General features: G+C 52.1%; 11 protein-coding genes across 11 annotated transcripts; 6 read left to right on the top strand and 5 right to left on the bottom strand.

The window, feature by feature from the left end:
* Nucleotides 1–656: 656 nt before the first annotated feature.
* nop58 (RNA-processing protein NOP58) lies at nt 657–2593 on the bottom strand (the record flags this gene model as incomplete). The annotated part of the gene is made up of 3 exons (XM_026771394.1): nt 657–2113; nt 2182–2342; nt 2469–2593. 3 exons carry the CDS (start codon nt 2591–2593, stop codon nt 657–659), a joined length of 1743 nt encoding a protein of 580 aa, XP_026626978.1.
* A 292-nt stretch (nt 2594–2885) lies between these two features.
* On the top strand, nt 2886–4659 carry BDQ94DRAFT_27927 (H(+)-transporting V0 sector ATPase subunit d). Its single transcript, XM_026775398.1, has 4 exons — nt 2886–2961; nt 3028–3116; nt 3182–4065; nt 4121–4659. The coding sequence occupies exons 1-4, from the start codon at nt 2930–2932 to the stop codon at nt 4202–4204; spliced, it is 1089 nt and encodes a 362-aa protein (XP_026626977.1). The 5' UTR covers nt 2886–2929; the 3' UTR covers nt 4205–4659.
* Nucleotides 4572–6783, bottom strand: BDQ94DRAFT_27866 (ribose phosphate diphosphokinase subunit PRS5). The gene is made up of 3 exons (XM_026775396.1): nt 5520–6783; nt 5144–5467; nt 4572–5092 (listed from the first exon to the last, which is right to left on the bottom strand). The coding sequence occupies exons 1-3, from the start codon at nt 6435–6437 to the stop codon at nt 5036–5038; spliced, it is 1299 nt and encodes a 432-aa protein (XP_026626976.1). The 5' UTR covers nt 6438–6783; the 3' UTR covers nt 4572–5035.
* On the top strand, nt 6695–7284 carry BDQ94DRAFT_27975 (uncharacterized protein). The gene has a single exon (XM_026775399.1). It carries the CDS (start codon nt 6859–6861, stop codon nt 7153–7155), a length of 297 nt encoding a protein of 98 aa, XP_026626975.1. The 5' UTR covers nt 6695–6858; the 3' UTR covers nt 7156–7284.
* Nucleotides 7285–8085: 801 nt separating this feature from the next.
* BDQ94DRAFT_27857 (PIG-H family GPI synthesis protein) lies at nt 8086–8963 on the top strand. The gene is made up of 3 exons (XM_026775395.1): nt 8086–8501; nt 8567–8769; nt 8837–8963. The coding sequence occupies exons 1-3, from the start codon at nt 8168–8170 to the stop codon at nt 8912–8914; spliced, it is 615 nt and encodes a 204-aa protein (XP_026626974.1). The 5' UTR covers nt 8086–8167; the 3' UTR covers nt 8915–8963.
* A 49-nt stretch (nt 8964–9012) lies between these two features.
* BDQ94DRAFT_159251 (pseudouridine synthase DEG1) lies at nt 9013–10971 on the bottom strand (the record flags this gene model as incomplete). Its single annotated transcript, XM_026769053.1, has 1 exon — nt 9013–10971. The coding sequence occupies one exon, from the start codon at nt 10969–10971 to the stop codon at nt 9013–9015; it is 1959 nt and encodes a 652-aa protein (XP_026626973.1).
* A 206-nt stretch (nt 10972–11177) lies between these two features.
* On the top strand, nt 11178–12551 carry BDQ94DRAFT_142965 (putative Rho-like small GTPase). Its single transcript, XM_026766128.1, has 4 exons — nt 11178–11574; nt 11662–11908; nt 11963–12082; nt 12162–12551. The coding sequence occupies exons 1-4, from the start codon at nt 11486–11488 to the stop codon at nt 12321–12323; spliced, it is 618 nt and encodes a 205-aa protein (XP_026626972.1). The 5' UTR covers nt 11178–11485; the 3' UTR covers nt 12324–12551.
* rps0 (40S ribosomal protein uS2) lies at nt 12552–14125 on the bottom strand. Its single transcript, XM_026766127.1, has 2 exons — nt 13855–14125; nt 12552–13783 (listed from the first exon to the last, which is right to left on the bottom strand). The coding sequence occupies exons 1-2, from the start codon at nt 14022–14024 to the stop codon at nt 13057–13059; spliced, it is 897 nt and encodes a 298-aa protein (XP_026626971.1). The 5' UTR covers nt 14025–14125; the 3' UTR covers nt 12552–13056.
* Nucleotides 14126–14321: 196 nt separating this feature from the next.
* BDQ94DRAFT_142963 (mitochondrial 37S ribosomal protein uS15m) lies at nt 14322–15625 on the top strand. Its single transcript, XM_026766126.1, has 2 exons — nt 14322–14419; nt 14490–15625. Exons 1-2 carry the CDS (start codon nt 14374–14376, stop codon nt 15341–15343), a joined length of 900 nt encoding a protein of 299 aa, XP_026626970.1. The 5' UTR covers nt 14322–14373; the 3' UTR covers nt 15344–15625.
* Nucleotides 15626–16459: 834 nt separating this feature from the next.
* On the top strand, nt 16460–19892 carry BDQ94DRAFT_159249 (uncharacterized protein; the record flags this gene model as incomplete). The annotated part of the gene is made up of 3 exons (XM_026769052.1): nt 16460–18335; nt 18386–19286; nt 19349–19892. 3 exons carry the CDS (start codon nt 16460–16462, stop codon nt 19890–19892), a joined length of 3321 nt encoding a protein of 1106 aa, XP_026626969.1.
* A 443-nt stretch (nt 19893–20335) lies between these two features.
* Nucleotides 20336–22649, bottom strand: spb4 (ATP-dependent RNA helicase SPB4). Its single transcript, XM_026775394.1, has 3 exons — nt 22275–22649; nt 21708–22220; nt 20336–21651 (listed from the first exon to the last, which is right to left on the bottom strand). The coding sequence occupies exons 1-3, from the start codon at nt 22562–22564 to the stop codon at nt 20526–20528; spliced, it is 1929 nt and encodes a 642-aa protein (XP_026626968.1). The 5' UTR covers nt 22565–22649; the 3' UTR covers nt 20336–20525.
* Between the last annotated feature and the right edge of the window lie 379 nt (nt 22650–23028).

Below are 23028 nucleotides of genomic sequence, written 5' to 3'. Positions count from 1 at the left end.
AGCACTTGGATTGGCTCTGGAAAAGGGCGAAACTAAGCAGCGAGATGTGGCGAATACTTCCAAAATGAGGATGACAGATAGGAGGCAGTGTTTGTAGCGTCACCTAGTCCGCTTGCTATGTAGAGAAATATTGAATTATCCTCATTGAATTCACTTGAATCATTGTAGTCTAAATCAGAGGGAAAGGGACCTGACTACAGGCCTCCCACTGCTCAAGCCACAATGAGCCTTTTGATCCGTGTAATCGAAATAAACCTCCTGTGTGATCTACTGTAACTTTTATTGACCAGTAGCCATGGTTATTTATCAGTACAAGTCCAGCTGCATAAAGACCGGTCTAGATAGCATCTATCAACCATTACAACTACAGCCAAACAGCTAAGGAAACATTACTACCATTGGAAAATCCAACTCAGAAAGAACATTATTTCTGGAACTGAACTGCCTTATACCAACAAGCACCTCTGCGCCAGGGGATGATAGTAAGATCCATCCATCAAATGCCACCCAAACATATAATCTTCAAGTAAATAGCAACAGAGAGAGAAAAGGAAAAAGAAGAAATTCGGCCCACATGGTGTGATATCATACAGAAATTTGAAGCATTCCCATCAGGTGTGATTGTGAAACTTTTTGTTTGAGGACTTCATTCGAATTTACTCCTCGCCCTTCTTCTTCTTCTTCTTTTTCTTCTCGGAGTTGTCGACTTCGCCGTCGTCTGTCCGCTTGCGCTTCTTCTCCTCACCCTTGGCCGACTTCTTAGCCTCCTTCTTGGCCTTCTTGATGTCCTTCTTGCTGACTGCGCTGGGGTTGCCCTCAGCGTCGAACTGGATTTCTCCACGCTCAAGCTTGCGCTTGTACCGCTTGAGGCTCAGACCGGCCTTCTCGGCCAACTTCTCGAGCTCAGAGTCCTTGCTCTTCTTGGACTTCTTGTCGGTCTCCTCGTCGGACGAGTCAGACTCCTCGTCGGAGTCGGCGGCATCGGCCATCTCCTCGTCCTGAACCTCCTCTACGAGCTTCTTGCTCTTGCTCTTCTTAGCGGAAGCGGGCTCGTCACCCGTAACAGCATCAGCATCGGCGTTGTATTTGCGGGCTTCGTTGATTTCGAACTTCTGGGCCTGAGGAGCGCCGTTGGGGGCAATGGCAACACCACGAGGCTTGAGGGGCTTGCCCTCCATGGCGGCCAGCTTGCGCTCGAGGTTGTAGCGAGCTTCCGTACCGAGAGCAGCCTTGTCCTCCTCGGTGGCATCATCGTCCCACTCAGCGAGGGCATCCACACGCAGACCAAGGGAAGCCTTGGCAGCGAGAACTCTGGCCATCTTACCCTTGTTCTTGCCGGTGGCCTGGCCGATCAGGGAAGCGTGGTAGATCAGACCGTACTTGGGGGTATCGTGCTTGGTCTTGAGAGCACGGAACAGGGCCTTCTCGGCACCCAGGATCTGGAGAGTACTGGCGGGGCTCTTGGACAGGTTGGTCAAGCTACCAGCGTGGGCGATAAGACGAGCACCGACCAGATCACCGACAAGGGCAGTCAGGTTGGGGGCGATGGCGTTCATACGGGCGGTAAGGTAGCCAGCCAGTTGTTGACGGTATTCAGCGAAGCCAACAACCTGCTCGGCCAAAGCTTGAATGTGTTCCAGATCCTCCTGGCTGATCTCGGTACCCATGGAGCGGTCCGCAGCAGCCTTGACGGCACCCTCAATCTCCTCGGGGAGAATCTCAGCGAGGTCCGAAGACTCCCAGTTGGTGCGCATGCCCATCTTGAGGACGAGTCTGGCGTAGGCGATGTTGTCGTTCAAGATCTTCGCCAGCTCAGGGAAGTGCCAGCCATACCATTCCTTCACACGCATGGCGTAGTTGTTGAGCTCCTTGTCCAAGTCGTCAAGCAGACCAATGGCCTGCACAATCATAGTGTCGATCTTGTCGGGGGAGAACTTGAGCTTGTGTCTAGCGAGAGAGTGCGACAGACCAAGGGACATGGTGGACATGTCCTGAGGAAGAAGACCGGGAATAAGAGTGGGCAGGTGTTCACGAATGGCACGGAAGACGTCGGTCGTGGAAGAGTCGGCCACCAGCTCGATGGAGAGGCCAGGGAGCTTGCCAATAGCATTGCCTACACCAATTCCAGTCAGTCATACGAAAAATTTACCCTCAGTTTCCACACAACTTTGCGCCACATACCGAGCTTGGGGTCGGCGACAGCCAGAGAGACCTTCTTCTCATCCTTGACTTCGTCCAAAAGGCTGGCCAGGCGAGGAGTAACCTTTCCTTCGACGAGGGAAGCGACCTCCTCCAGGGCGGTAGCAGCGCTGTCGAACTTCTGGAAGCTCTTCAACTTCAGACTACAATTGCGGCGGTTAGCCGAAGTACAGACGCGGTGGGGGAAAATTTTTGCTTTTGAGACACCACGCGCAGATGACGGACAATCGGGGGTGAATAGAGTAAACAATGCATGAGAATGCACTTACAGGTTAGAAACACCCTCTGCGGTGGAAGCCTCAGTAGCCAGATCATCTCTCTTCAACAGCTTCTTGTCCTTGGCCTTGAGCAGGGCATAGCCCGCGCTGGTTTCCGTAAGGATAAAGAGCGTCATGGTGCACGGCCTCGACTTCTAGCTGCAATAAAAAAGATAGAGGAACAGCTAGAGGTGAGAAGGGAAAAGAAAAGGCCGGGGGGTGGGAGGGAATTGGCGTGCTGGACGGGATGGACTGAAATCCGCTGGGAATATTTTTTAACCTCAAGAAACTAAAAAGTGAAAAAAGCGAAAAGCGCCATCCGAGTGTGGCTGGTGCCGCCGCCGTGGCTGGTGCCACGCCCAGATTATGTAAGGCCCACGGGATGCCGATGCGTCGACGAGTGGTCGTCAGTCTATCAACTGCGGAGAGCTTGTACGTGGACATCTGGACTTCTGCCCATCTGCTAGCCCACCATGGAGGGTCTTTTTTTCAACGTCAACAGCGGGTATGTCTGCTTTGGTGTCGCCTTCTGTGAATTCATTTCTCCAGGTCACTGATCAAGCGTTCATAGTTATATCGAGGGTATCGTCCGTGGTTATCGGAACAGCCTCCTAACCGGCCAACACTACTCCAACCTGACCCAATGCGAGACGATTGATGGTCCGTCAATTTACAGCTACTCTTTTGCTCCCTGGATATTTCTAACACTGCCTTGCTTCTCCCAGATGTCAAACTTCAGCTCGCCCCCGCCTATGGCGACTTCCTCGCCTCCCTCCCTCCTAACCCTTCTACCTCTGCCCTGGCGGGCAAGATGACGGACAAGCTGGTCGCTGAGTTCCGCTACCTCCTCGCGCAGGCCACGGGGTCCACCGCCAAATTCCTGCAATACCTTACGTACGGGTACATGATCGATAACATCGCACTACTCATCACCGGTACTCTGCACGAGCGTGACACTCGCGAGCTCCTCGAGCGATGCCACCCCCTAGGCTGGTTCGAGACGCTGCCTGTACTTTGCGTCGCCACGAACATCGAAGAACTCTACAACTCTGTGCTGGTTGAGACGCCGCTGGCCGGTTACTTCAAGAGCAGCCTGAGCCATCAGGATCTGGATGAACTGAACATTGAGATCGTGCGCAACACGCTTTACAAGAATTACTTGGAGGACTTTCACCAGTTTGTCACCACACACCCTGATTTCAAGGGCACTCCCACGCAAGAGGTCATGTCCGAGATCCTGCAGTTTGAGGCAGACCGCCGTGCAATTAACATCACGCTGAACTCGTTTGGAACGGAGCTGTCGAAGCAGGAGCGGAAGAAGCTGTACCCGGAGTTTGGCAAGCTGTATCCAGAGGGATCGCTGATGCTTTCGCGCGCTGATGATATTGAATCCGTGGCTCTGGCTGTAAGCATCTCTGCGGACTACAAGGCATTCTTTGATGCTGTTGGCCTTACTCAGGGCGGTGGTGGCCTAGGTGGCATGGGTGGTTCGGATGGAAAGAGTCTGGAGGACCTGTTCTACCAAAAGGAGATGGAGCTGAGCAAGGTTGTCTTCACACGGCAATTCACCCCGGCCGTGGTGTACGCGTGGATGAGACTGAAGGAGCAGGTGAGTTACCGGTTCTCACGAGAACAGTTTAACATCTACTAACAATGGATCCCAGGAAATCCGCAACGTTACATGGATTGCTGAGTGCATTGCCCAAAATCAGAAGGAGAGAATTGGAAACTTCATTTCCGTTTTCTAGATACCATCTCTTGTTGTTACCCTGTCTTCGCCCGTTCTTTCTTGAACTATCCGCCAAAACATGTACTCTTTCCCCGCACCTGTTGCACGTGTGACTCTAGGGCGCTTTTGTTTCCTCTCATTTTCGCCGTGTCTAGTTAGTACCCAGTCCCTGTAATGAGCGCATAAATCGGCCCAGCATATCCATGCTAGTTGTTTTGGCTCTTCGACCTTTCCTATCTCCGACCCCACGGCGTTTTGGGACTTCGCTTCTTGTGATATAGTATATAGATAACGCCGGAATTATCTACCCTGTGACTGGTTGTTATTGTTGTGATATTAGGAGTAATAGAAGAACAGACGGCATTGATGCTATAGTAGCCAGCATTTTTTAGATGTATTTGTTCATAATCATGGACACGTGCTAAGCTTTCAGCCAATCTGTCTACAGAAAACGTCCAGACAGTCGAGATCCAAAGTGGAAAGCCCAAAATTAAGGGCGACACGTAGGGTGTCAGAATAAGAAAGCCCCGAGATTCTCATACAGCGTTGAATGTGTAAACATGAGCGAAGTCATGAAGAGATGGATCCAGGGGGGCGTAACTGTGCATTGGGAACACCTTGGGCGTATCTTTTTCTGCTCCTCTCAGGCTCCGTTCAGTAGATTTCGAGAACAGTGATAAATGGTATGCGATGGTATGCTTATGGAAACCAAAGTAGTATAGCAAATGTCAAAGACAATATAAAAAAATTCATCAAAATATAACCTCGATTTCGTCACTCCTTTTTCAAAAGGTGTATCTATCCCTGCCATGGGAAAGAAAGGTCGCATGCAATAGAATCAGTGAAATGGTTAGTCGTATTGGAACAGAGTACTGATACTCTCACCGTGGTGGACACGGCGAATAGCCTACAGGTCGTTAGTCAAGCCTCATAAGCAGGGCTTACCAATGAAACTTACCTCGGCGAAGACGTGACCGACTTCCAAAACCTCCAACTTAGGGCATCTGCGCAAATGATCTGCCTGGTCAACGCTGTTGGTAACCACCACCTTGTCGAGAGCGCTTGCATTGATCCGATCAATAGCATCTCCGCTCAAGATTCCGTGGGTGACCAGAGCATAGACCTGGGCAGCCCCTTCCTTCTTGAGGAGCTTCGCCGCTCTAGTGATGGTGTTTGACGTGTCCGCCAGGTCGTCGATCAGGATCGCCGTCCGATCCTTGACATCTCCCACCAGCATCATGGTAGCGTTCTGTCGATCCGTTATACGAGTAGGACGACGTTCCTGAAAGGGGTCAGTGCTACCATGTAAAGAAGTCATTAGGCCGAATACCAACCTTGTGAATAAGGGCGAACTCGACGCCCATGCTGTCGGCAATCGCCGTGGCACGCTTCGCACCACCAGCATCAGGACTGACGATAACAGCCTGCTTGTAGTTGGGGATGTTCCGCTGGATGTAACTCTTGAGGAGTGGGCGGCCGTACAAGTTGTCAACCGGAATGTCGAAGAATCCCTGGTACTGAGGGTCATGGAGGTCCATGGTGATGATGTGGTCTGCACCAGCGCAGGTGAGCAGGTCCGCGACCAAGGTACCGGCCTGAGCCACCCACTGCTTGTAGCCGGGGCGGGGCTGGAAGTTGTTGATCTTCTCATCGGCGCCGTTGAGTGCGAACCGGTTACCTTCAGACTGCAGGGACTCCATGGTATCGCTGCGGGGAAGACCATTGACCGGGCGCTGCTTCTTCACAGGGCTGCCATTGCTGATGTCGTCCAATTGAGCCTTGGCCAGGCTCTTCTGCAAGTTGTCGACGCCGTTCAGACCGTTCAGAAGGCTTCCACCATCAGGCTTCCCCGGGTGTGGGGTAGGCGGGGTACTCTCAAAGGTGTAGTTGTTGCCTTGCCTCCCCGCAAGGGATGACTTGACTAAAGGAGCTCCGGTCTTGTTGTAGGGGATGTCACTCTGACGCGAGTACGGGAAAAGCGGGAGGACCGCAGTGACTCTCTTGGCGGAGGCGGTCTTGCAAGCCGAGATGGTAATCAGAAGCTCCATGAGGAGATCGTTCACCTTTCCACCACCGGACTGAATGATATAGACATCTTTTCCACGGACTGATTCTTTGATTTCCACTCGGGTCTCGCCCACGGAGAATTTCGACAGCAGAACATCTGCCGGTGGGATGCCCAGCACGTTGCAGATGGTCTGAGTCAATTGCGGGTGGGAAGTGCCCCCGATAACAACGATATTCCGGACCATATTGGACTGTTCTTCAGACTCGGAAGGCTGTGGGAAGCCGGGAGGATAGAGAGTCACAGGAGAGGATGACCGATTCGGAAGCGGGGACAAAGGAGGAAAATCTGGTAAAACGGCGGATCTGGAGGGGCGGGAGGAATGGTGAGATTAGCACGATAAAAGACGAGCTTTAGATAGGCAAAAGAAGAATAAGTAATCTCGTGGCGAGGACAGACAGGCAACTACCTCATGGCGGGGGTTCAGGAACGGGGTCCAAGCGAATGTATGGGGAAGACATTGAGACGGAGAGATCGAAGTCGTGTGAGTCCGCCATAGAGACGACCGAAAAAAAAATGCCTCTCCCGCGAGTGGAACCGGCGTTGCTGCAGTCTCGGGTGTCTGCCGTTAGGAGCCTCAGGCTGCAAATTGCCACATCGGGCTAAGAATGCCTGGTCGCCATCGACGCATTCAACGGCCCCGCAGCCACACTAAAAATGACCCGGACTTGTTCTCCAGCCTTGTCCATCCTGGAACCTGGGGATCCTCAAGTGAACTGTCGATTGAGGGAATGAAGGGTGATGGAAACCATCAATTCAGGCAATCAACATTCGGCAGCCAAAGAAACACCCAGTCGTCAATATCCTGTCTGCGAGAAAATAAAATGATAAAGAAAAAAGAAAAAAGTATTCAGCTTTCGCCTCGTCCATTACAGATGGCAGCTGGCGCATTACACCAAGGGTAGTAGTCTCCATTTGCCGGTAGGTACATGGAAACTAAATGTAATAGGAAAAAATCCCAGAAGCAACAAGGAAACAGAAAAGGCTGGATTTCCATTCAGTCCTCCGTATTCCCATCGCCCAGGCCGAGATACCCAGTTGTAGTTAACTAGTAGCCCTGGAGTGTCACATTACAACAGAAGCCATCTATTGGCTTGTTGGAACTACCTGTTCAATGTCTGGTCAGCAACACGTCTCCTTATGAGGTGCTTCGAGCTCGGTATGTGGATGAGCTTCATTCAAAGGGTGGGGAGGAATTTGCTCACAGATCTACTTCTTCGGAATGGCCATACTCACATGGTCACCGGATGAATAGCCGCAAGACTATCAAGCTGACTGTAATAACTGGAAGTCAGTTAACTAGGTTGTATGTTCATGTCAGCCGTAGTCTGTAACTTGTTAAGGAGCAGATGAAAACCAAGAGCAAGAGTCTTGTAGTCTTTTTGTGAGCCAGCTGTCACTGTTCTGCTGAGCACAGTTTATTGTTGTTGCTACCCCTTAAAACCCCACTCTTCCTCATCAAAGACATCTCTGAAGCAGAGAGAGACTAACCTGTTTTTGACCCATGGACTGTAACCCCTGCTCATCTATACCAAGATTCTCATGTTTCACTTCTCTCGAGGGCCGACCGTGGGACTTCGGCTTTTGTCACCAAAGCTCACCTCTGGGAGCCTGGTCCCGGAACGTAACAACGGCCACTGATAAGGCAACGAAGTTGGGCAATGCGTAGGACAAGCGTCTAAGCTTAGGAGATGCAACAATAAACACGTGACGCCGTATCGCAGAGGCCCGACGATGGGGGTGAGACACCTAAGCCGTAAGGGGACTAGACTGAAGAACGCCGATATTCCGCGGAGAGAGTGCCGAAGCTACATGACAGACATTATGGCCTCACGGGTTAAGAACTTCAGCGTGTCTCTCAATTAGCGCATATAAATGTGACCGTCTCTCGAGAACTGAACCTCAATATCGCCCTAAATGCCGAGTCGCCTTATATTACGGCGTCCGTCCCCGACGACCGTATCATTCACAGTTTCCAATGCCTCCAGGCGCACAAGCACGCCCGCAAAGGCCCTTTTCTACCTCCAAGTTCTGTTGCGCGCAGTGACCTTTCTTTGTGTGCTCCTCCTTGATGCTGCGAAATTCCGCCGTGCGGTTTTTATGGAAGATGGTTCATGGATACGTTGGACAACAATTTGGTCGAGTTCACTGGGGATATCCGTCTGTCGCATCGCGGATGCGTACAGCTCTGTCGTGGTAGTGTTGGCCAGCGCAGTGGTTTTCTACGGTGTTTTCAGGAAGGGTTACACAGGTTCGTCTGAGCTGCCTCCAGCAAAGGGTCTGGCTTGATACTGACTGCACTTCGCCCCAACACAGAAGAGTCGCTCCTGGTTATACGCGGTCTCGGTATTCAGACGTCTACCTCCTCTCAGACCTACCTGTCAAAGGCTTCGACGAGGTTCATACCCACTACGCAGATTCAGGATATCGTGATACACGAAGCTTTCAAGGGCTTCGAGGTTCGATTCTATCTTGCAGTAATTGTTGAAGGTGAAAGCGAAGTGGTTGTGGTGTTTCCTGTGAGTACCTACCTAACTAAGCACTTACCCATCGGACCTGTCGTCTCGGGTTTCTAATATGAGCCAGAAACTGTTACCAAATCGGCAAATCCTAGAGGAGGTTTGGAGGGGTTCACGGAGCTGTTTGTATGATTCAAAGTCGTGATGGAGCCCAGCTTCACGTCTGAGAGGAATCAATAACTTCGTGCTCAATGGGGACCATCATGCACATATATTCAAGAAGTATATACGGTCTTCTGTCTACTATTCCATCTTGGTGGCCTTTGCGCCATTCTCCATCTTGCGCTGCTTTGCCGCCAGCCACCTCGCGTTCTGGACTTCCACGAGCTCTGTCTTTCTCTTCTGCATGACTGGGACATAGTACCCGCCGGTTCTGGCTTCATTCGACCCAACGAAGATTTTCTTACCCCGGTTCTTTCTCTCCCAGATTGGCTCGACTCCATCACCAATAGTGAGCCTCTTGTCGCCCTGACTAACGGCCAAGTCCAGTAATGCGCCAGCAAGGATTTCCTCCATCTTGCGCTGCCTCCAAACGGACCAGAGCTCCTCTACAATCCCTCCAAGACCAAACTTTCCACCTCCCTTACCGAGGTGAGACTTGATCTGCCGAACGTCGCCCGCATAAACCCAATCCAAGCTATCAGCACGGCTGCCGCTCTTCTTATCGGGGTAGATGCAGTCCCAAAGCACCAGGGGGGCATCAGAAGCCATCTCGTAGGTTGGTTTTCGCGGGTTCTTGGTCACGTCAAGGAGATCCTGTACAATGGATGGTTCCTCGAGCCCCTGACCGACGAGGAAAAGGACATTGACCATATGTCGGACCTGATGCCACAGGAAAGCAGAACCCTCCAGATGGAAGACATATACCTGCGCTGCTGTTGGCAGAGGTGCCGCTGAAGACTCTGCGCTTTCATCCGCACCTGAGGCCGGTCTAGCCTGGAATTCCGGCTGAGTCACATAGCCCAGTGGATTGGTGCGAGCATCGAGAAGCTCAATGTCGGCACGGAAGATGTCTCGGTAGAAAGACTCGATTTGTTTCGTCACGTCCAATTTACAGAAGTTCCGGAAGTCGTGTGTCCCTTCGAAATACTTCGCAGCTTTGCGCATCGCTTCAATGTCTAACCAACCCTCTCTCAGCTTCGGAGGCTTGCCTGTTCCATCTCGCGGCACAAAGCCCGAAGCGCCCGGCGTAGGAGAAAAGGCTGGCTGCGTGAAGAAATACTTGTAATGGCGTTCCCCGCAAGAAAAGCGGGCATCGAACCCCTCAGGAGGACGCGGGCACCATGCCAATACACGAATATCCTCAGGAAGCACCTTGTTCAACATGCTCACGTAGGGTAGCTCATCTTTGATGTCGTCCCAGCCATCGTCGACCGAAGCATTAGCCTCGTCCGTATTCTGCATGGTGGTATCGGCGTTTTCATCCGACTGCACAACCTCGTCGCGCTTCGGCCGTGCACTCCGCACTCTAATGCCAATCACTTGCCCGAAGGCACTGACTCCTCGGTCCGTACGCCCAGCCTTGGAATATTCACATCCATCCCAATTGATATAATACGGCTTCGTCTCTCTCGGCGCATAGCTCTCCACGAATTCATCACCGGTTGTATCCGTCGGGAAAATCAACCGCGTCTTCCGTAGAGCCTTGTACATCTCCTCCTCGATCGTAGGTAGCGGCGTGGCATTCCCGTTTGCATGCTCAAGCCCATTGTACCGCTGTCCAAGGTAGGCGAACTTCAACGCGATGAACCGTGTATTGTATCTCGACGGATCAATTTCCCGGCGCGGTTTCGGCGGCTTTGGCGGCTTCACCTGCTTCTTCTTCTCCGCTCCCACCGCAGGAGATGAAGGCTCCTTCTGGTTCACTTTCCCATCACTCGGTGCACTCTTGGCAGCGTCTTTGGCCGCGTCCTCGGGCTGCTTCGCAGGGGATGTAGCGTACTCTGCTGTGCGGGAATGTAACTGGCGTTCTAGTTCAGTGATTCGGGCAACAAGTCTCGACGTAGTCCATGTTGAATAGTCGGTTTCGTGGGTAGGGACTTGTTGGCCCTCCGCTGTGTTCCCGGACATGGTACTTGTAGGTTGGGAATCAACTTGGGCGTGCGAGCGGGACAGGGACTGGAAGGTTCGTCTTGTTGAGGGTGTGCGCTGTGCAGATGTACGACTCAAGAAAGAACAAAGGCTTCCTTGGAACCTTCGCATCCCTATGAGCACGTTGTGTGTCTCCCACGCTGCTGGGTTGCCGCGGAGGGGAGATTTTTGCGGCAAAAATTTAGACTTCTGATAGTACTATTGGTGGTGATTGGGTAATGGAAGCGTATGGTATTGTGACCTGGGTGGTCGTGGCAAAATTCATCAGGTATAATTTGTATTACGTGGTAACATGGCAGTTGTCACCAGTTAATATTTGAAGTATCCGTCAGTTGTATAAGAATATTAATAATTTCACATTTCATTTAAGACATCCTCTTTCAGGAGAAGGTCAGGGGGATCCCAATTGGAAAGGCTGGAGCTCCAGGTTGCGGTCTGGTTCCGCTTTATATCCGCACGTTATCGTGAACATTGCAGCAGCTAGTCGGTGCAGTAGTGCATCGAACATCGAACCCTGCTTTTATGCCATTAAGCCCATGACATACTTTAAATGTGTCTAGAAAAACGCCAATATATATCACTTGGTCAGATATAAAGGCCAGACAGTACCAGAAATCCGCGTCCAATGGCGGGAAACCACCTTGCGCAAGATGAACAGATAGTGACCATTCTGCTCCTCGGAGACCCAGGATGTGGAAAAACGACATTCCTATCGTAAGTGCAACAGCTCTTAAGCACGTATTGCCTTATATGACATATTCCGTATCACATAACTAGTGTTATTCATTAACAACCAACTAGGAGCTTGATATCCAATCTTCGTAGATACCAAGGTCAGGGACACAGTCAAGGGAATCTTGATCGAGAAACCCTCCTACGAGACAGTGACCAGCCATTTATCTACGATATCCGTTTCTCCAAAAGGTCATTCACGCTTGAAGTATATGACACCGCGAGTCCCAACCAACATTGGTCTACCTTGCAACCCGACGTTATACTTCTGGCATTTGATATTTCGAACAGAGATACCTTGAACAATCTTCGAAATGTAGGACATGTTCCTCCGTTGTGGCGGCTGTGAATACTGACTTCCATGCCATAGTGGCGAAATGATATCACCAGATACTTCCAGAATGGATATGGCGAACGCATTCCCATTATGTTGATTGGGTTCAAGAGAGACCTGAGGGTGGAAGGTGATGGTATCATATATCCTCAAGAGGTGAGTAGACCATTTCTATGACCATGGAAAGTCTATCTGTGGCACACGCAGGCTTAGAGCTAACTGATATTATATAAAGTCGTATCGGATTGCGCAGGAACTTCGATGTGATCGGTATGCGGAGTGCTCTGCTGTCACTGAGGAACTCTTACCAGAGACGTTTGAAGATATTGCTCGGCTTGCTGGAATGACGACCACGGCGGCTGGGGGCCAGACTGCTGGAGCTTGTGTTATTCTTTAGTAAATGTGATACCCTCATTCCAGCTAACAATGGAAGTCATTTAGATATGCGATATGTTCATTATAATTTGTTGGCTATATATTAATGGTGCATCATGCCTGATGATGGCTGCCAAAAACTTCCGAGTGATACGTAACGGCACTAGCACCACTAATATGATCATGGGCGTCTACTTTGTTCTTTATGACCTACGTCTACTGTCGACTACTACTAGAGACCACACTTATATATGGAGAATAATGGTAGCTAGCATCACTTTTCGATTACGGCTATGATAAACATACAGGGAGAAACCAAGGTAACGATTAAGTCCACCTTGTGAAATTGACAGCACAGGGCTTTCCCCCAGAAGCTCACTGAGGCAAGAGAACAACTGGATATCTTTCCCTCATAAGCGCCAGTCAATCATTGACAATGCAATTCCTCCCCGATGCACCATAAGCGGAACGTGAAAACGGACTGCAGAAGGAGACTTCGCTGTAGCATACCACGAAAGAAGAAGTAGGAAAATGATGTTTTGAAGTAGTGAAGCTCCCGTTGATTCTTTTCCTCGTTTTTTCTTCTTTGTCTTTTTGGAATACCTGAACTGAGACTAGGATAGACACGACAAGGGATTTTGTTTTCTTTCATTGCAAGGAATCGCGTAAAAGTCGTTCCTTGATGATCAAGGGGTCCTCGTCACCCTCAATCAATCGCCATTGTTTCGTCAATCCTTGTTGCCAAGTCCAGATGTTTACCACTTAGCCTCGGTGGGCTGGGCCTCAGCCCAGCTCTCACCAGCAGGAGCGGCAGAGCTGGCAGCCCAGTCGCCACCCTCGGCCTCCCAGCTGGCAGCACCAGCAGCAGCGCTAGCAGCAGCGAAAGCAGTGCCAGGAACACCGGCACCGGCACCGGCAACATCCCAGTTCTCACCAGCGAAGCCGGACTCGATGGCACCAGCACCGACCTCCTCAGCGCTGGCAACCTTCTCCTCGACGACCTCCTTGTTCTCCTCAGCCTCGGGGTCACGGTAGAAGTACAGGTCGACAACGACGTCCCAGTCAACCTCACGGGAAGCGAGGGTACCACGGAGGCGGAGGACCTCACGGGCAAGGAGCCACCAGACGAGACCGATGGCGTGGCGACCCTTGTTGTTGGTGGGGATAGCAACGTCAACGAAGTCGGTGGGGGAGTCAGTGTCGCAAAGGGCAATGACGGGGATGTTGACGTAGCTGGCCTCCTTGATGGCCTGGGCGTCGGTGCGAGGGTCGGTGACGATGATCAGGCGGGGCTCCTTGAAAGAGCGGGTGATGTAGTTGGTGAAGTTACCGGGGGTGAAACGACCAGCAATGGCGGTAGCACCGGTGTGGGAGGCGAACTTCAGGACAGCACGCTGGCCGTAGGGACGAGCGGAGATGACACAGATGTCGGCCGGGTTGTCGATGGCGGCGATGATACGGGCAGCGAGGAGGATCTTCTCCCTATAATTTCGCGCGGTGTTAGGCAGCGATCCTAAATGAGTTGCGCGCAATATATCGCCTGATCAACATACCAGGTCTTGCCAATGTTGATGACATTGACACCGTCGGGGCGAGTCTTCCAGAGGTAAGGCTCCATGTGAGACTGGAGGTTCTTGGACCCGAGGTGGCACTGAGCTGCGAGGAGCATCTCAATGTCCTGGGAGGTGGGGTTGAAGATCGGGGGGAGCTGAGAGGGGGCCATGGTGGGCGATTGATATTGCAAAGATCGATTTGAGTATATCAATCGTCTGGCACTTGTCGTGGTGGTGGTGACGGGGAGACGAACGCGAAGCTGAACTTTTGGCTCCGCGCTTGAGATGGTCGATGAATTTCGCTTGCCCTTTGTGAATTTTAGGGCTAGGGTTACCTTGGAAGAGCCTCCGATCCGCCCGGATAGTCACGTGCAGCCCAAGCTCCCGATGCGGACTAGCGCAATTCGGGGGCCTCGAGATTTTGGAGACTTCCAATCTGAGTCCGCGGCCTTTGATACGAAGGCGCTCGGAAGTGTCATTTGTCAATCATTGCGGTCACTCCCTCTTCAATTCGTGAGAATGCCTCCCCGCATTCTACTCCAGCCTTCATTAAGGGCCCTCACAGGTGAATACTATCTTGTTGCTCCCCCCTCCTGATTCGCGCCGAGTAACTCACCGGGTTGTCGTTATCCCAGGCCCTTCCTCCGTGCAGCTCCCCTTTGCAGCATTGTCGCTCAACCCGGCGAAAACCTCCGTAAGAGCTGGGTCTACAGAGTCTCGAGAGCGCAGACGCCATGACCCTTTCCTTATGGCGCAATCTCGCCAACGCAAGGCCGCCAACATCTCTCGCCAGAAAGCCCTCACCAAAGAGCGCGAAGGGTCTGTCGGAGACCCCGTCCAAAGCGAACCTACACCCTTTATCCAGGAACTCAGAAAGACCCAAGCGACTTTGCAGGACACAGACCTCAATTACTTCGTCACACCGGATGGTCTCAATGAGGCGATGGAGTACTCGAAGAACCTGACATCACCGATTCGGAACCCGGACCGCGACACTGCTGATCCTCAGCTCGAGAAAGAAGCGGCTGAGAAGCATCTTCAAGAACATCGGAATGCACAGGAAGCCATCCGTCGTATTGTCAGTGTCGCCAACGGAAACACAAAGGACCACATGCGGCTTCACATCCAGAAATGCATTGAGACCTTTGGCCGGCATAAGACCGACAGCGTATTGCCGCCCAAGCCATCTGGCGTATCGCATGACTCTGCGACTGTTCATCTTGAGAAAACTCCCCGCGTTGGTCCGGATACTGGATCTCCGGAAGTACAGGTTGCCATTCTCACTGCAAAGATCATGAACTTGTCTAGACATCTCCAGACGACGAAAAAGGACCGACACAACAAGCGCAACTTGCGTCTACTTGTTCACAAGAGACAGAAGTTGCTTCGTTACTTGCGGAGGAAGGAAAGAGGTGGTCCCCGGTGGCAGAATCTGATGGAGAAGCTGGGTCTCTCGGAAGCTGCTTGGAAGGGTGAGATCTCCATGTAAATTAGCTATTTTGGCGCTTGTATTCTACATATTTTCTTTTCTTTGTATTTTCTCTGCCTAAGCTCAATCTCAGCGTGTAACCTTATGTCTCGATCAAGGGTTCTTCCTATTTCATAGTCTGTATGACAAAGAACCCGTGGGTATTCTACTTCTATCTGCGTGATCTGCTGTGAAAATGTCTCCTGTATATAGTTTGTAACCTTTCGTGCCGTAACACGATGTGCCTCATCAGATGTACTTTACTCGTCTATCATCTGTCTTACTTCTTTCATATTGTACTAGTAGTCTTAGAGTAGCAGGGTGTTCCTACAAAGTACTAAGTACAAGCCTTGAAGTTGGCCAAGGGCGGCAACGACAGCCATTGGGCAAAAGTCCCACCGCCTGGAGTTCTGCCGAGACGTCACCCCCCGAGTCGCAAAATTCCCGCGCAAAAGTTCCCCCAAACTTCATCTACCGATACCACAACCTTGCTCGGCGAGGTAAAGTGAATGTCGTCGACTGCCCCCCGGCGCTGGCTTGACGCGTCGGAACCAACACTACCCATAAACACAAGGTAACATTCACTGTAAGCCAGTGTTGTGTTTGTCAACGAGTGAGTACTGTGTTTATTAACCTGCCTCTTCCCCCTCTCATTTTCTTCCCCTTCACAATCCCCATCCTTCCGTAACGTCGTCGATATCGCACTTGCGCTGCCGATTTACGTTGCTTTGATCCTTCATTTACACGATTCTTCATTCCACCGGATCATCTTATCTCGCAGGTACTAACTTGCCTTACAAGTTAGATTTAACTATCCTCTTCAACGTCCCTTTGTTCCGCGCTTCTTCAAGATCTCAAGTCGCGTTTAAGCGTGACGATCTCTCTTCTCATACCTTCTGATCAAGGTGCCGAGCTTGCCTTAAGATTACGGCAACCTATAGGCTAGCCGAGCCTCCTTGTGTCAATTTGTCCTCACCTCTTTGTAAAGGTTTCCTACATTACGTTCCTGCTGTCCTCTCCTCATATCTCGCCCTTCTAAGTCACTCAGTTTGTTGGTGGCTTTGTTATAGGGTGCCGGATTTTTTTGATACCAGCCTGCATTGAACATCTCCTGCTTTTACTTTCATCACAGTCAATATGCGCACTCGTTCACAGCAAGCTTCGCCCGGTGGCTTCGTGTCACTCGACGAAAATGCCCCCCGCCGAACCAGGTCTGCAAAGAACGCTGCGCAGCAGGAATCTGCAACGTCAGAGCAACCCCCAACCCGTTCAAAGTCTCAGCGCGCACCTAAAAAGACTACTACCACTACCGCTACCAAGAAATCCACGGCCAAGGCTCAGACACGAAAAGCTACTACAACCAAGCGCACGACGCGCCAGTCGACACGCAAAACCGACCAACCCGTTTCCGACGAAGATGCGCAAATCACCCACACAGAGGAGGATTTCGCCACGGATAATACGACAGCAGAAAAGAATACCCCCAGGGAGGTCCCAGAAACTGTCGACCCAACACCCGCATCATCTGAAAACGAAAACCCTGATCGTGAGTCCCTACCCCACGTTTCTCACCCTTTTATGGTCTCCCAACCCCCCAAGGAATCCCAGGAAATCGATTGTTTTGATGGTCCGGATCCCCGGGGTATCGGGGCTGCCTCGTGTCTCAAATCCTTCATCGACGAGCTAAGTAGTGTCGGCTCGCCTCTCTCTGAGAGGTCGAAGACGCCTTCCTGGACGTCGGAGGATGGGACCGAGGCAGCCCTGGCACCGCGTCCCGCGCAGGAGTCGGGCGCCACCAACGTTGAGACATCGACAACCACAGAGAGAGTCTCACTCCCGACTCCTGCCGCGGAAGAGCGCACCGTTGAGCCACCTGCGGAACCAACCGTGGCGGAGCCAAGGGGAGTCGCCATCGTGACATCCTCTGAGCAGTTCAACACTGTCTCATCGGCTTCCGCTGCGGGCTCCGGAGGAGTGGTAGTCGTCGAGGACGAGCGGGTGGGCGCACTGATTGCGTCCTTTGCTAGGTTGTCCTTGGATGATCTCGCGCCTTGCTCGTCCAATGAAGCGGCTGCCACTCTGATGGAGTCGACGACCGCGTCGTTCGGAGAGCCTGTTGAGCCCGCCCACGTCACTCGCCGAAGCCTTCGGGCTTCTCGACAAGAGTGGATTCTGGGCTGGGCCCAACAGGTCCCTTCCACAGGCTACTTCCATCCCATCACAGGGCAGCTCGTGGAAGGGCCGGCGGCGTCGGTTGAGTTGGTGGGGGATCCCGCGTCCAACCGTGGGCCCCCGACCCGTCGGATTGGGGTTCGGGACTACATCCTGCGAAGGCGACGCCGTGAGGTTCAAGTGATGTCGCCGCTGCAGGAAGAACCACAGAGTAGTCCCGGCCCCGGCTCAAGGGCTGTTGCTCTCAACGCGGTGCCTCCCCGGGGAATCCGGGCACAACGGGCACAAAATACGAAGAGGCTAACAAAACCGCCAGTGACTCGGAAGCGTGCCCGGACAGAATCGAGCGACGAAGAAGCTCCAGGCCCACAAACGCCTGCCGCAAACAAGCGGCGGAACCTTGGTCCCCCCGGCAGCACGCCGTATCGACCCGCAACCAGGCCGCGCTCGTTGACGGCGAACATTACTCCGTATTCTGAGAGACTGCGGAGACGGGCAGCCGAAAAAGATGGCCGTATCCACTCCACCTCGCTTCGCGTTTCTCAATTGCTGGCTCAGCAAGAAGCTGATCGACGCCGTCAGGCAGCAGAGTCTTCTGCGCCCCCGTGCTCTGAGCTGCCACGTACCACTTTTGATTTCTCGCTAGATGACGCTCACGAAACCAGTCAAGGTCAAGAGCAGTCGCAAAGCTTACAGGAACAGTCTTCTACGCCCCAGCCGCCGGCCACCCCGGAGCGCCAGAGTGGTTGGAACATCCGTGGTCTGCTCAACTCAGTACCTCGCACTTTCACAAGGATCCTTCCCTCTTTCAGGAGGACCCCTGAACCTACTCAAGTGCAAGGTATGTTATCTTTCGATCCAGGTTCAGTCATATGATTGATGAGACTTTAGCGCCCCCCGAACCATCTTCCGAGCGTATTAGTCGGACGCAACCCACTCAGTCCTCAAGTATTTCTCAGAGCCAAGCCCAGAACAGCCGCCGATCCAGCGAGGAGCCACCTCAAAAGCGCCGCCGCAAGTCTTGGTCTCTCTTTGCGCAACCCTTTGATAGATCCCTCTACCTTGGGGACATCCCTAAGAAGGATTCAGCGACTTCCTCTTCTGCTCCGTTAGAGTCTCGCCCCGTTGCCAAGCTATCAGCAGAAGCAACAACACCGCAAGAATCAGCCACGTCGGACGCCAAGAAGGATGTAGCCGCGGAAGGCGAAGATTCTCGGGGGCGCGAGACAGAAGAACAGAAGCAAAAGAAGCGGAAGCGCTCTCCGTCGCCTGACGTGATTCCCAATCCTCCGGGGTGCAGTTATGGGCTGGATTTAGATTATTTCTGCTATAGTTCTGAAAGCGAAGACGAGCAAGAACCCCCGCTGCCACGAACCGAGCCAAACAAATTCGGCCGTTTAACCAGAACAGCTGTCCGCGGCGCCTTGCGCTCAGAGCGGCATTCATCGAAGAAAGTCCGCTTCGATGCGAGCCCAGAAGATACACCATCCAAACTCCGACTGCGTGCTCGTGCAACCGACCCATACCGTGGAAGACACTTCATCGGAATGGGTAATGATTCTGAAATTGCTACCCCGGACTCCCCAACCCCCGCTCCCCATGCCGCTGACGAGTCTTCAAGCCGCCGTCCTGGCTTCGTCCCAAATGTTCAAGGGACTTTCCAATTAGATTACGACGCCTTTTCAGACGATTCCGATTCCAGCGGGGCCTCTGCCTCAGCGAATGTCTCTGCCTCCGCACCTATTCCTGCACCTAGCTCAGCGACTGTCACTCAGGCTAGTATCTCCGAAAGGTACTACACATTTGTTCCTTGTTCTCCAGAGCAAAGATCGGCTAACCAGCATTTCTCTTCAGTGTGCCATCTACAGAGTCCCGCCAGACCCCACGTCAAGCGGCTCCTGCCCCGTCAACTCCTGCGAAAATTGACGAAGAGGCCCTCGCCAGAGCTCGCTCACAAGCTGAGAAATACAAGCCCAAAACTCCTAGTGGGCTTCGTACTGCAAGCAGATATTCGAGTCCTATGACTGCTACGCCTGACACAGTCTCTGCGCCTGTCATAGCACCGGCAATTACACCGACACCATCCACTTCTCAAACGGCACCCGCATCCGCGCCTGAGCCCGAGCAGCAGACTACCGAAGATTTCGGGGACGATGAATTTGCTCGTGAGGCTCAGTGGCTCTATGAGAATTGCCCATCTGGAGATCTCAACGACCTTGTGTGGCCTCAGCCGATAACATATGAAGAGCAAGGTTTCAGTCCCGAGGTGATTGATCTTGTGAATGAGATCTGGGACCCCTCAACAGTCGACTATGCCTATACCAACATCTGGACACCTGGTCTCGACGCTTTCAAGCGCGAATTAGAAACTGGCGCGTCCGAAGCTGCACAAGCATAAATCGCATTCTGTGGACGCAGGCTGAAGCAATAATCTGCTCTCAGCCTTACATGATGAGTACGCTTTGTCTTCGGCATAAGCTGTCCAAAACTTGACTTTGATAAACGATTGTTACCGACCACGAGCCATCCCAGAGACAGTTGTCACGGGATGTGCGTATTACTGGCCAACTGCAACTCGAGCAGCCGCGGTCTTTTTCTTCCAAAGTAGTGTCATTTACTACTCTTCTTCAACTTGAATGTCTTGTCATGGGCATTGTTCAATGAGCGGTCTCAAAATTAAGTGTACGAAGGAGTTTTTATTCTGCCACGTTTTCTGGTGGTCTTACAATGCATAGGCACTTGTGTATTTGAATTTTGCATTACTTTTTGTATCATTAGCATCTTAGCGGCTGAAAGCAACAAGGTTGCATTTATGTTCTTAGTTACATTGTCTATTTTTTCAATGTATCAGCTCAACTGAATCCCCATTCAAGTAGCAGTAAATTATCATAAATGAAAACGGGTCATGAGAAGAATGATGCTCTAATGACACTTTGCATTTGAAAGAATCTAAAGATACGGACGTGGTATCAGAGACAACTAGATAAGATATAATATATATACTACATGCCAATCCAATCAGACATATCAATCAGTCAAACCCCTTGAACTCATCATCATCATCCCCACCAGCAGCCTTAGATTCCTTATCTTTGGCTGCACGCCTAAGCAGTCGTTCCTCTTCGTTCTTCACCCGGATCTGCTCAAGCATCTTCTCCGTCTCGAGCACCTTTTGTCGCTCTTCCTCCGTCATCTTCTCCCATTTGTCCTTCTGCTGACGTGCTTGCTTGGCCTCCCGACGCTTCAGCTTTTTATTCCGGTTGTCGAGATTCCTGCTCCACGCGACGCTCTCGCTGGAGCGCTTCTTGCCAGCAGCTTGATCGTCCGCGACACCGTTCTCGGCATTCTCCTGCACTTGTTCCTTCCGGCGCTTCTCGCGCTGTTTGTCCTTGTATGCGTAGTTCTCCCAGTCTAAGTTCACGCCGAGCGTCCGGTCACCTTGGAAGTTTCTCAACTCGGGCATCTTGGGAAGCTTCAGGAGACCCCATGCATTGCCTAGTCCTTCCCAATCGAGGTCTGCGACGCGAAATATGCTGCTAGCCTGGTGCTTGCTGTAGCTTCGGAACCAGCTGACGAAGGCCTTCTGGCCCCTGTCGTGTAGTGCGCGGTCTGCAAGGACGGCTTTACGTGCCGTTTCGGTAGCTGCGGCGGCGTCTGCGTCGGTTATGGTAAGAGTGTGAGGATACGGTGCGACGGGGGTCTTGCGGACTTCGAGGAACGAGACGTAGTCTTCCTCTCGGCCGGGGTGGAGAAGGACCACACTCAGACCTTTGCGGCCTGCACGTCCGGCACGGCCACATCTGTGGATGAAGGTCTTTGGGTCTGAAGGGGGGTCAATCTGTATTACGACGTCGACTGAGGGGATGTCTAGTCCACGGGAAGCAACGTCGGTGGTGAGGAGAATGGCGGGGGTGTGGGAGTTGACGAAGCGGTTGAAGTTCTTTTCGCGGACGTTTGCTTGGTGTTTGCCATGCAGCGGGATCAGTTGGAAGTCATCGCCGATGATTGAAGGAAGGATTGCGGAGAGGTAGTCGACACCCGAGCATGTTGAGACGAACATGATGGTCTTTTGAGGAGCGGGCTCGAGTGAGTAGAGAATGTGTTTGATGGCAGGGAATTTGTGAGTTGGGGGAGCTGTGAGGTACGTCATTTGCAAGCTAGTATGGCTGTCAGTTACAGGATGCTTCAATGATGGAGGAACAAGGGTACGGACCTAGCGGGTGTGCGTTTATCCTGAACACCTGAAGTGCCCTTTACCTTGACCATGACTTTGACGGGGTTGCGCAGACCAACCCGAACAATCTGATCAACAGCCTCACTGACACTGGCACTGAACAACCCCGTGCGCCGTTGCTTGGGTAGACGGCGCAAGATGTTCTGTAGTGTATCCTTGAATCCAAGATCCAGAAGCCTGTCCGCTTCATCCATGACAAGCATTTCGAAAGACGACTGGGGGCAGTGGACATGGGGTGAAGAGAGCAACTCCAACAGTCGTCCTGGTGTAGATACCAACAGATTGGGAGACCGCTTCAAGAAGGTACTCAAATCCTCAGCCGGAGTGGTCGAACCGCCGAGAAGGAGCTGCGGGACAACTTTGAGGGTCGAGGAGGGGAATTTCTGACGAGGCGCATCATCGTCTTCATCGGAGGGTTTGAGAGTGGAGGCGGATGGAGGATGGAAGGCGAGCAACGATGTCAGAACGTTGTAAATCTGCGATGCGAGTTCTCTTAAGCGCAACTGTCAGTACTGTGACCGCGACCTTTTCAACGGTATGACCAACCTGGTTGGAGAGATGATGATGGCTCCGACATGGTGTTTCTTGAGTGGTTCTTCCAGGCGCAAAAGCTTCTCGACAACTGGAATCAAGAAAGACAAGGTCTTTCCACTTCCTGTGACTGCTTCAACAACGACATCTTTATGCGCCATGAACAAGGGAATCGCAGAAGCCTGAACGGGGGTCATGCGGGTGAAGCCCATAGAAGCAACGGCATCCAGCACCCATTCCGACAGGGCGGGCGTCACTCCGTCCCATGCTCTGGCAGAGGTGCCCGGGGGTGGTTTGGGGGCCATTTTAAGTATAGCTGTATTCTGTAGTCCTTCCAAGTCACAGCCTCGTCCCAAATCAATGCGGAATTGGTCGAAAAATGTTGCGCCGACCCGCCGTGGAATCTCGATCTTTTTTGCTGATAATTTTTCCTTATCAGAAACGCGGCGATTAGATACCGGAGGCGGTGAGAGCATTCTGCAGGTGCACACGTGATGGACCGCGGATTCGGCGGAAGGAAATCCAGTCAGCTGAAAGTTCAGCTCAGCGTCAACAAGCATCAACATTCAATCTGCAAGCATCGGTCGCCGGTGCACCTAAAGATAGGATCGGCGATTACGGATCCATTATCTTGACTCTATAACTTGCGCTTTTTTTGGTGGTTATGCCGATCCTCTGCTAAGCGTGGCGCGTCTTGCGAGGCGGTGTTTCTGCCTGGTGCTATCATCATCATAGAGCCTTACACTCATAATCTACCTTATATTGTCAG

The sequence above is a fragment of the Aspergillus welwitschiae genome, assembly GCF_003344945.1.
Source record: "Aspergillus welwitschiae strain CBS 139.54b unplaced genomic scaffold BDQ94scaffold_14, whole genome shotgun sequence".
NCBI lineage: Eukaryota > Fungi > Ascomycota > Eurotiomycetes > Eurotiales > Aspergillaceae > Aspergillus > Aspergillus welwitschiae.
The sequence above is the reverse complement of the archived record's forward strand: the minus strand, read 5'-3'. Positions and strand labels throughout refer to the sequence as shown.

Bases quoted from the DNA above. Each gene is read 5' to 3' on its own strand.
- BDQ94DRAFT_27927 (XM_026775398.1), top strand. From the start codon at position 2,930: ATGGAGGGTCTTTTTTTCAACGTCAACAGCGG. The intron at 2,962-3,027 runs GTATGTCTGCTT...AAGCGTTCATAG, and splicing joins TTTTTCAACGTCAACAGCGG to TTATATCGAGGGTATCGTCC. The intron at 4,066-4,120 runs GTGAGTTACCGG...AATGGATCCCAG, and splicing joins GGATGAGACTGAAGGAGCAG to GAAATCCGCAACGTTACATG.
- BDQ94DRAFT_27866 (XM_026775396.1), bottom strand. From the start codon at position 6,437: ATGGTCCGGAATATCGTTGTTATCGGGGGCACTTCCCACCCGCAATTG. The intron at 5,468-5,519 runs GTTGGTATTCGG...GACCCCTTTCAG, and splicing joins AGTTCGCCCTTATTCACAAG to GAACGTCGTCCTACTCGTAT. The intron at 5,093-5,143 runs GTAAGTTTCATT...AACGACCTGTAG, and splicing joins TCGGTCACGTCTTCGCCGAG to GCTATTCGCCGTGTCCACCA.
- BDQ94DRAFT_27975 (XM_026775399.1), top strand. From the start codon at position 6,859: ATGCCTGGTCGCCATCGACGCATTCAACGGCCCCGCAGCCACACTAAA.
- BDQ94DRAFT_27857 (XM_026775395.1), top strand. From the start codon at position 8,168: ATGCCGAGTCGCCTTATATTACGGCGTCCGTCCCCGACGACCGTATCA. The intron at 8,502-8,566 runs GTTCGTCTGAGC...GCCCCAACACAG, and splicing joins TTTCAGGAAGGGTTACACAG to AAGAGTCGCTCCTGGTTATA. The intron at 8,770-8,836 runs GTGAGTACCTAC...AATATGAGCCAG, and splicing joins AAGTGGTTGTGGTGTTTCCT to AAACTGTTACCAAATCGGCA.
- BDQ94DRAFT_142965 (XM_026766128.1), top strand. From the start codon at position 11,486: ATGGCGGGAAACCACCTTGCGCAAGATGAACAGATAGTGACCATTCTG. The intron at 11,909-11,962 runs GTAGGACATGTT...TCCATGCCATAG, and splicing joins CCTTGAACAATCTTCGAAAT to TGGCGAAATGATATCACCAG. The intron at 12,083-12,161 runs GTGAGTAGACCA...TATTATATAAAG, and splicing joins GTATCATATATCCTCAAGAG to TCGTATCGGATTGCGCAGGA.
- rps0 (XM_026766127.1), bottom strand. From the start codon at position 14,024: ATGGCCCCCTCTCAGCTCCCCCCGATCTTCAACCCCACCTCCCAGGAC. The intron at 13,784-13,854 runs GTATGTTGATCA...GCGAAATTATAG, and splicing joins ATCAACATTGGCAAGACCTG to GGAGAAGATCCTCCTCGCTG.
- BDQ94DRAFT_142963 (XM_026766126.1), top strand. From the start codon at position 14,374: ATGCCTCCCCGCATTCTACTCCAGCCTTCATTAAGGGCCCTCACAG. The intron at 14,420-14,489 runs GTGAATACTATC...TCGTTATCCCAG, and splicing joins TTCATTAAGGGCCCTCACAG to GCCCTTCCTCCGTGCAGCTC.
- spb4 (XM_026775394.1), bottom strand. From the start codon at position 22,564: ATGGCCCCCAAACCACCCCCGGGCACCTCTGCCAGAGCATGGGACGGA. The intron at 22,221-22,274 runs GTTGGTCATACC...GTTGCGCTTAAG, and splicing joins ATCATCATCTCTCCAACCAG to AGAACTCGCATCGCAGATTT. The intron at 21,652-21,707 runs GTCCGTACCCTT...CAGCCATACTAG, and splicing joins GATAAACGCACACCCGCTAG to CTTGCAAATGACGTACCTCA.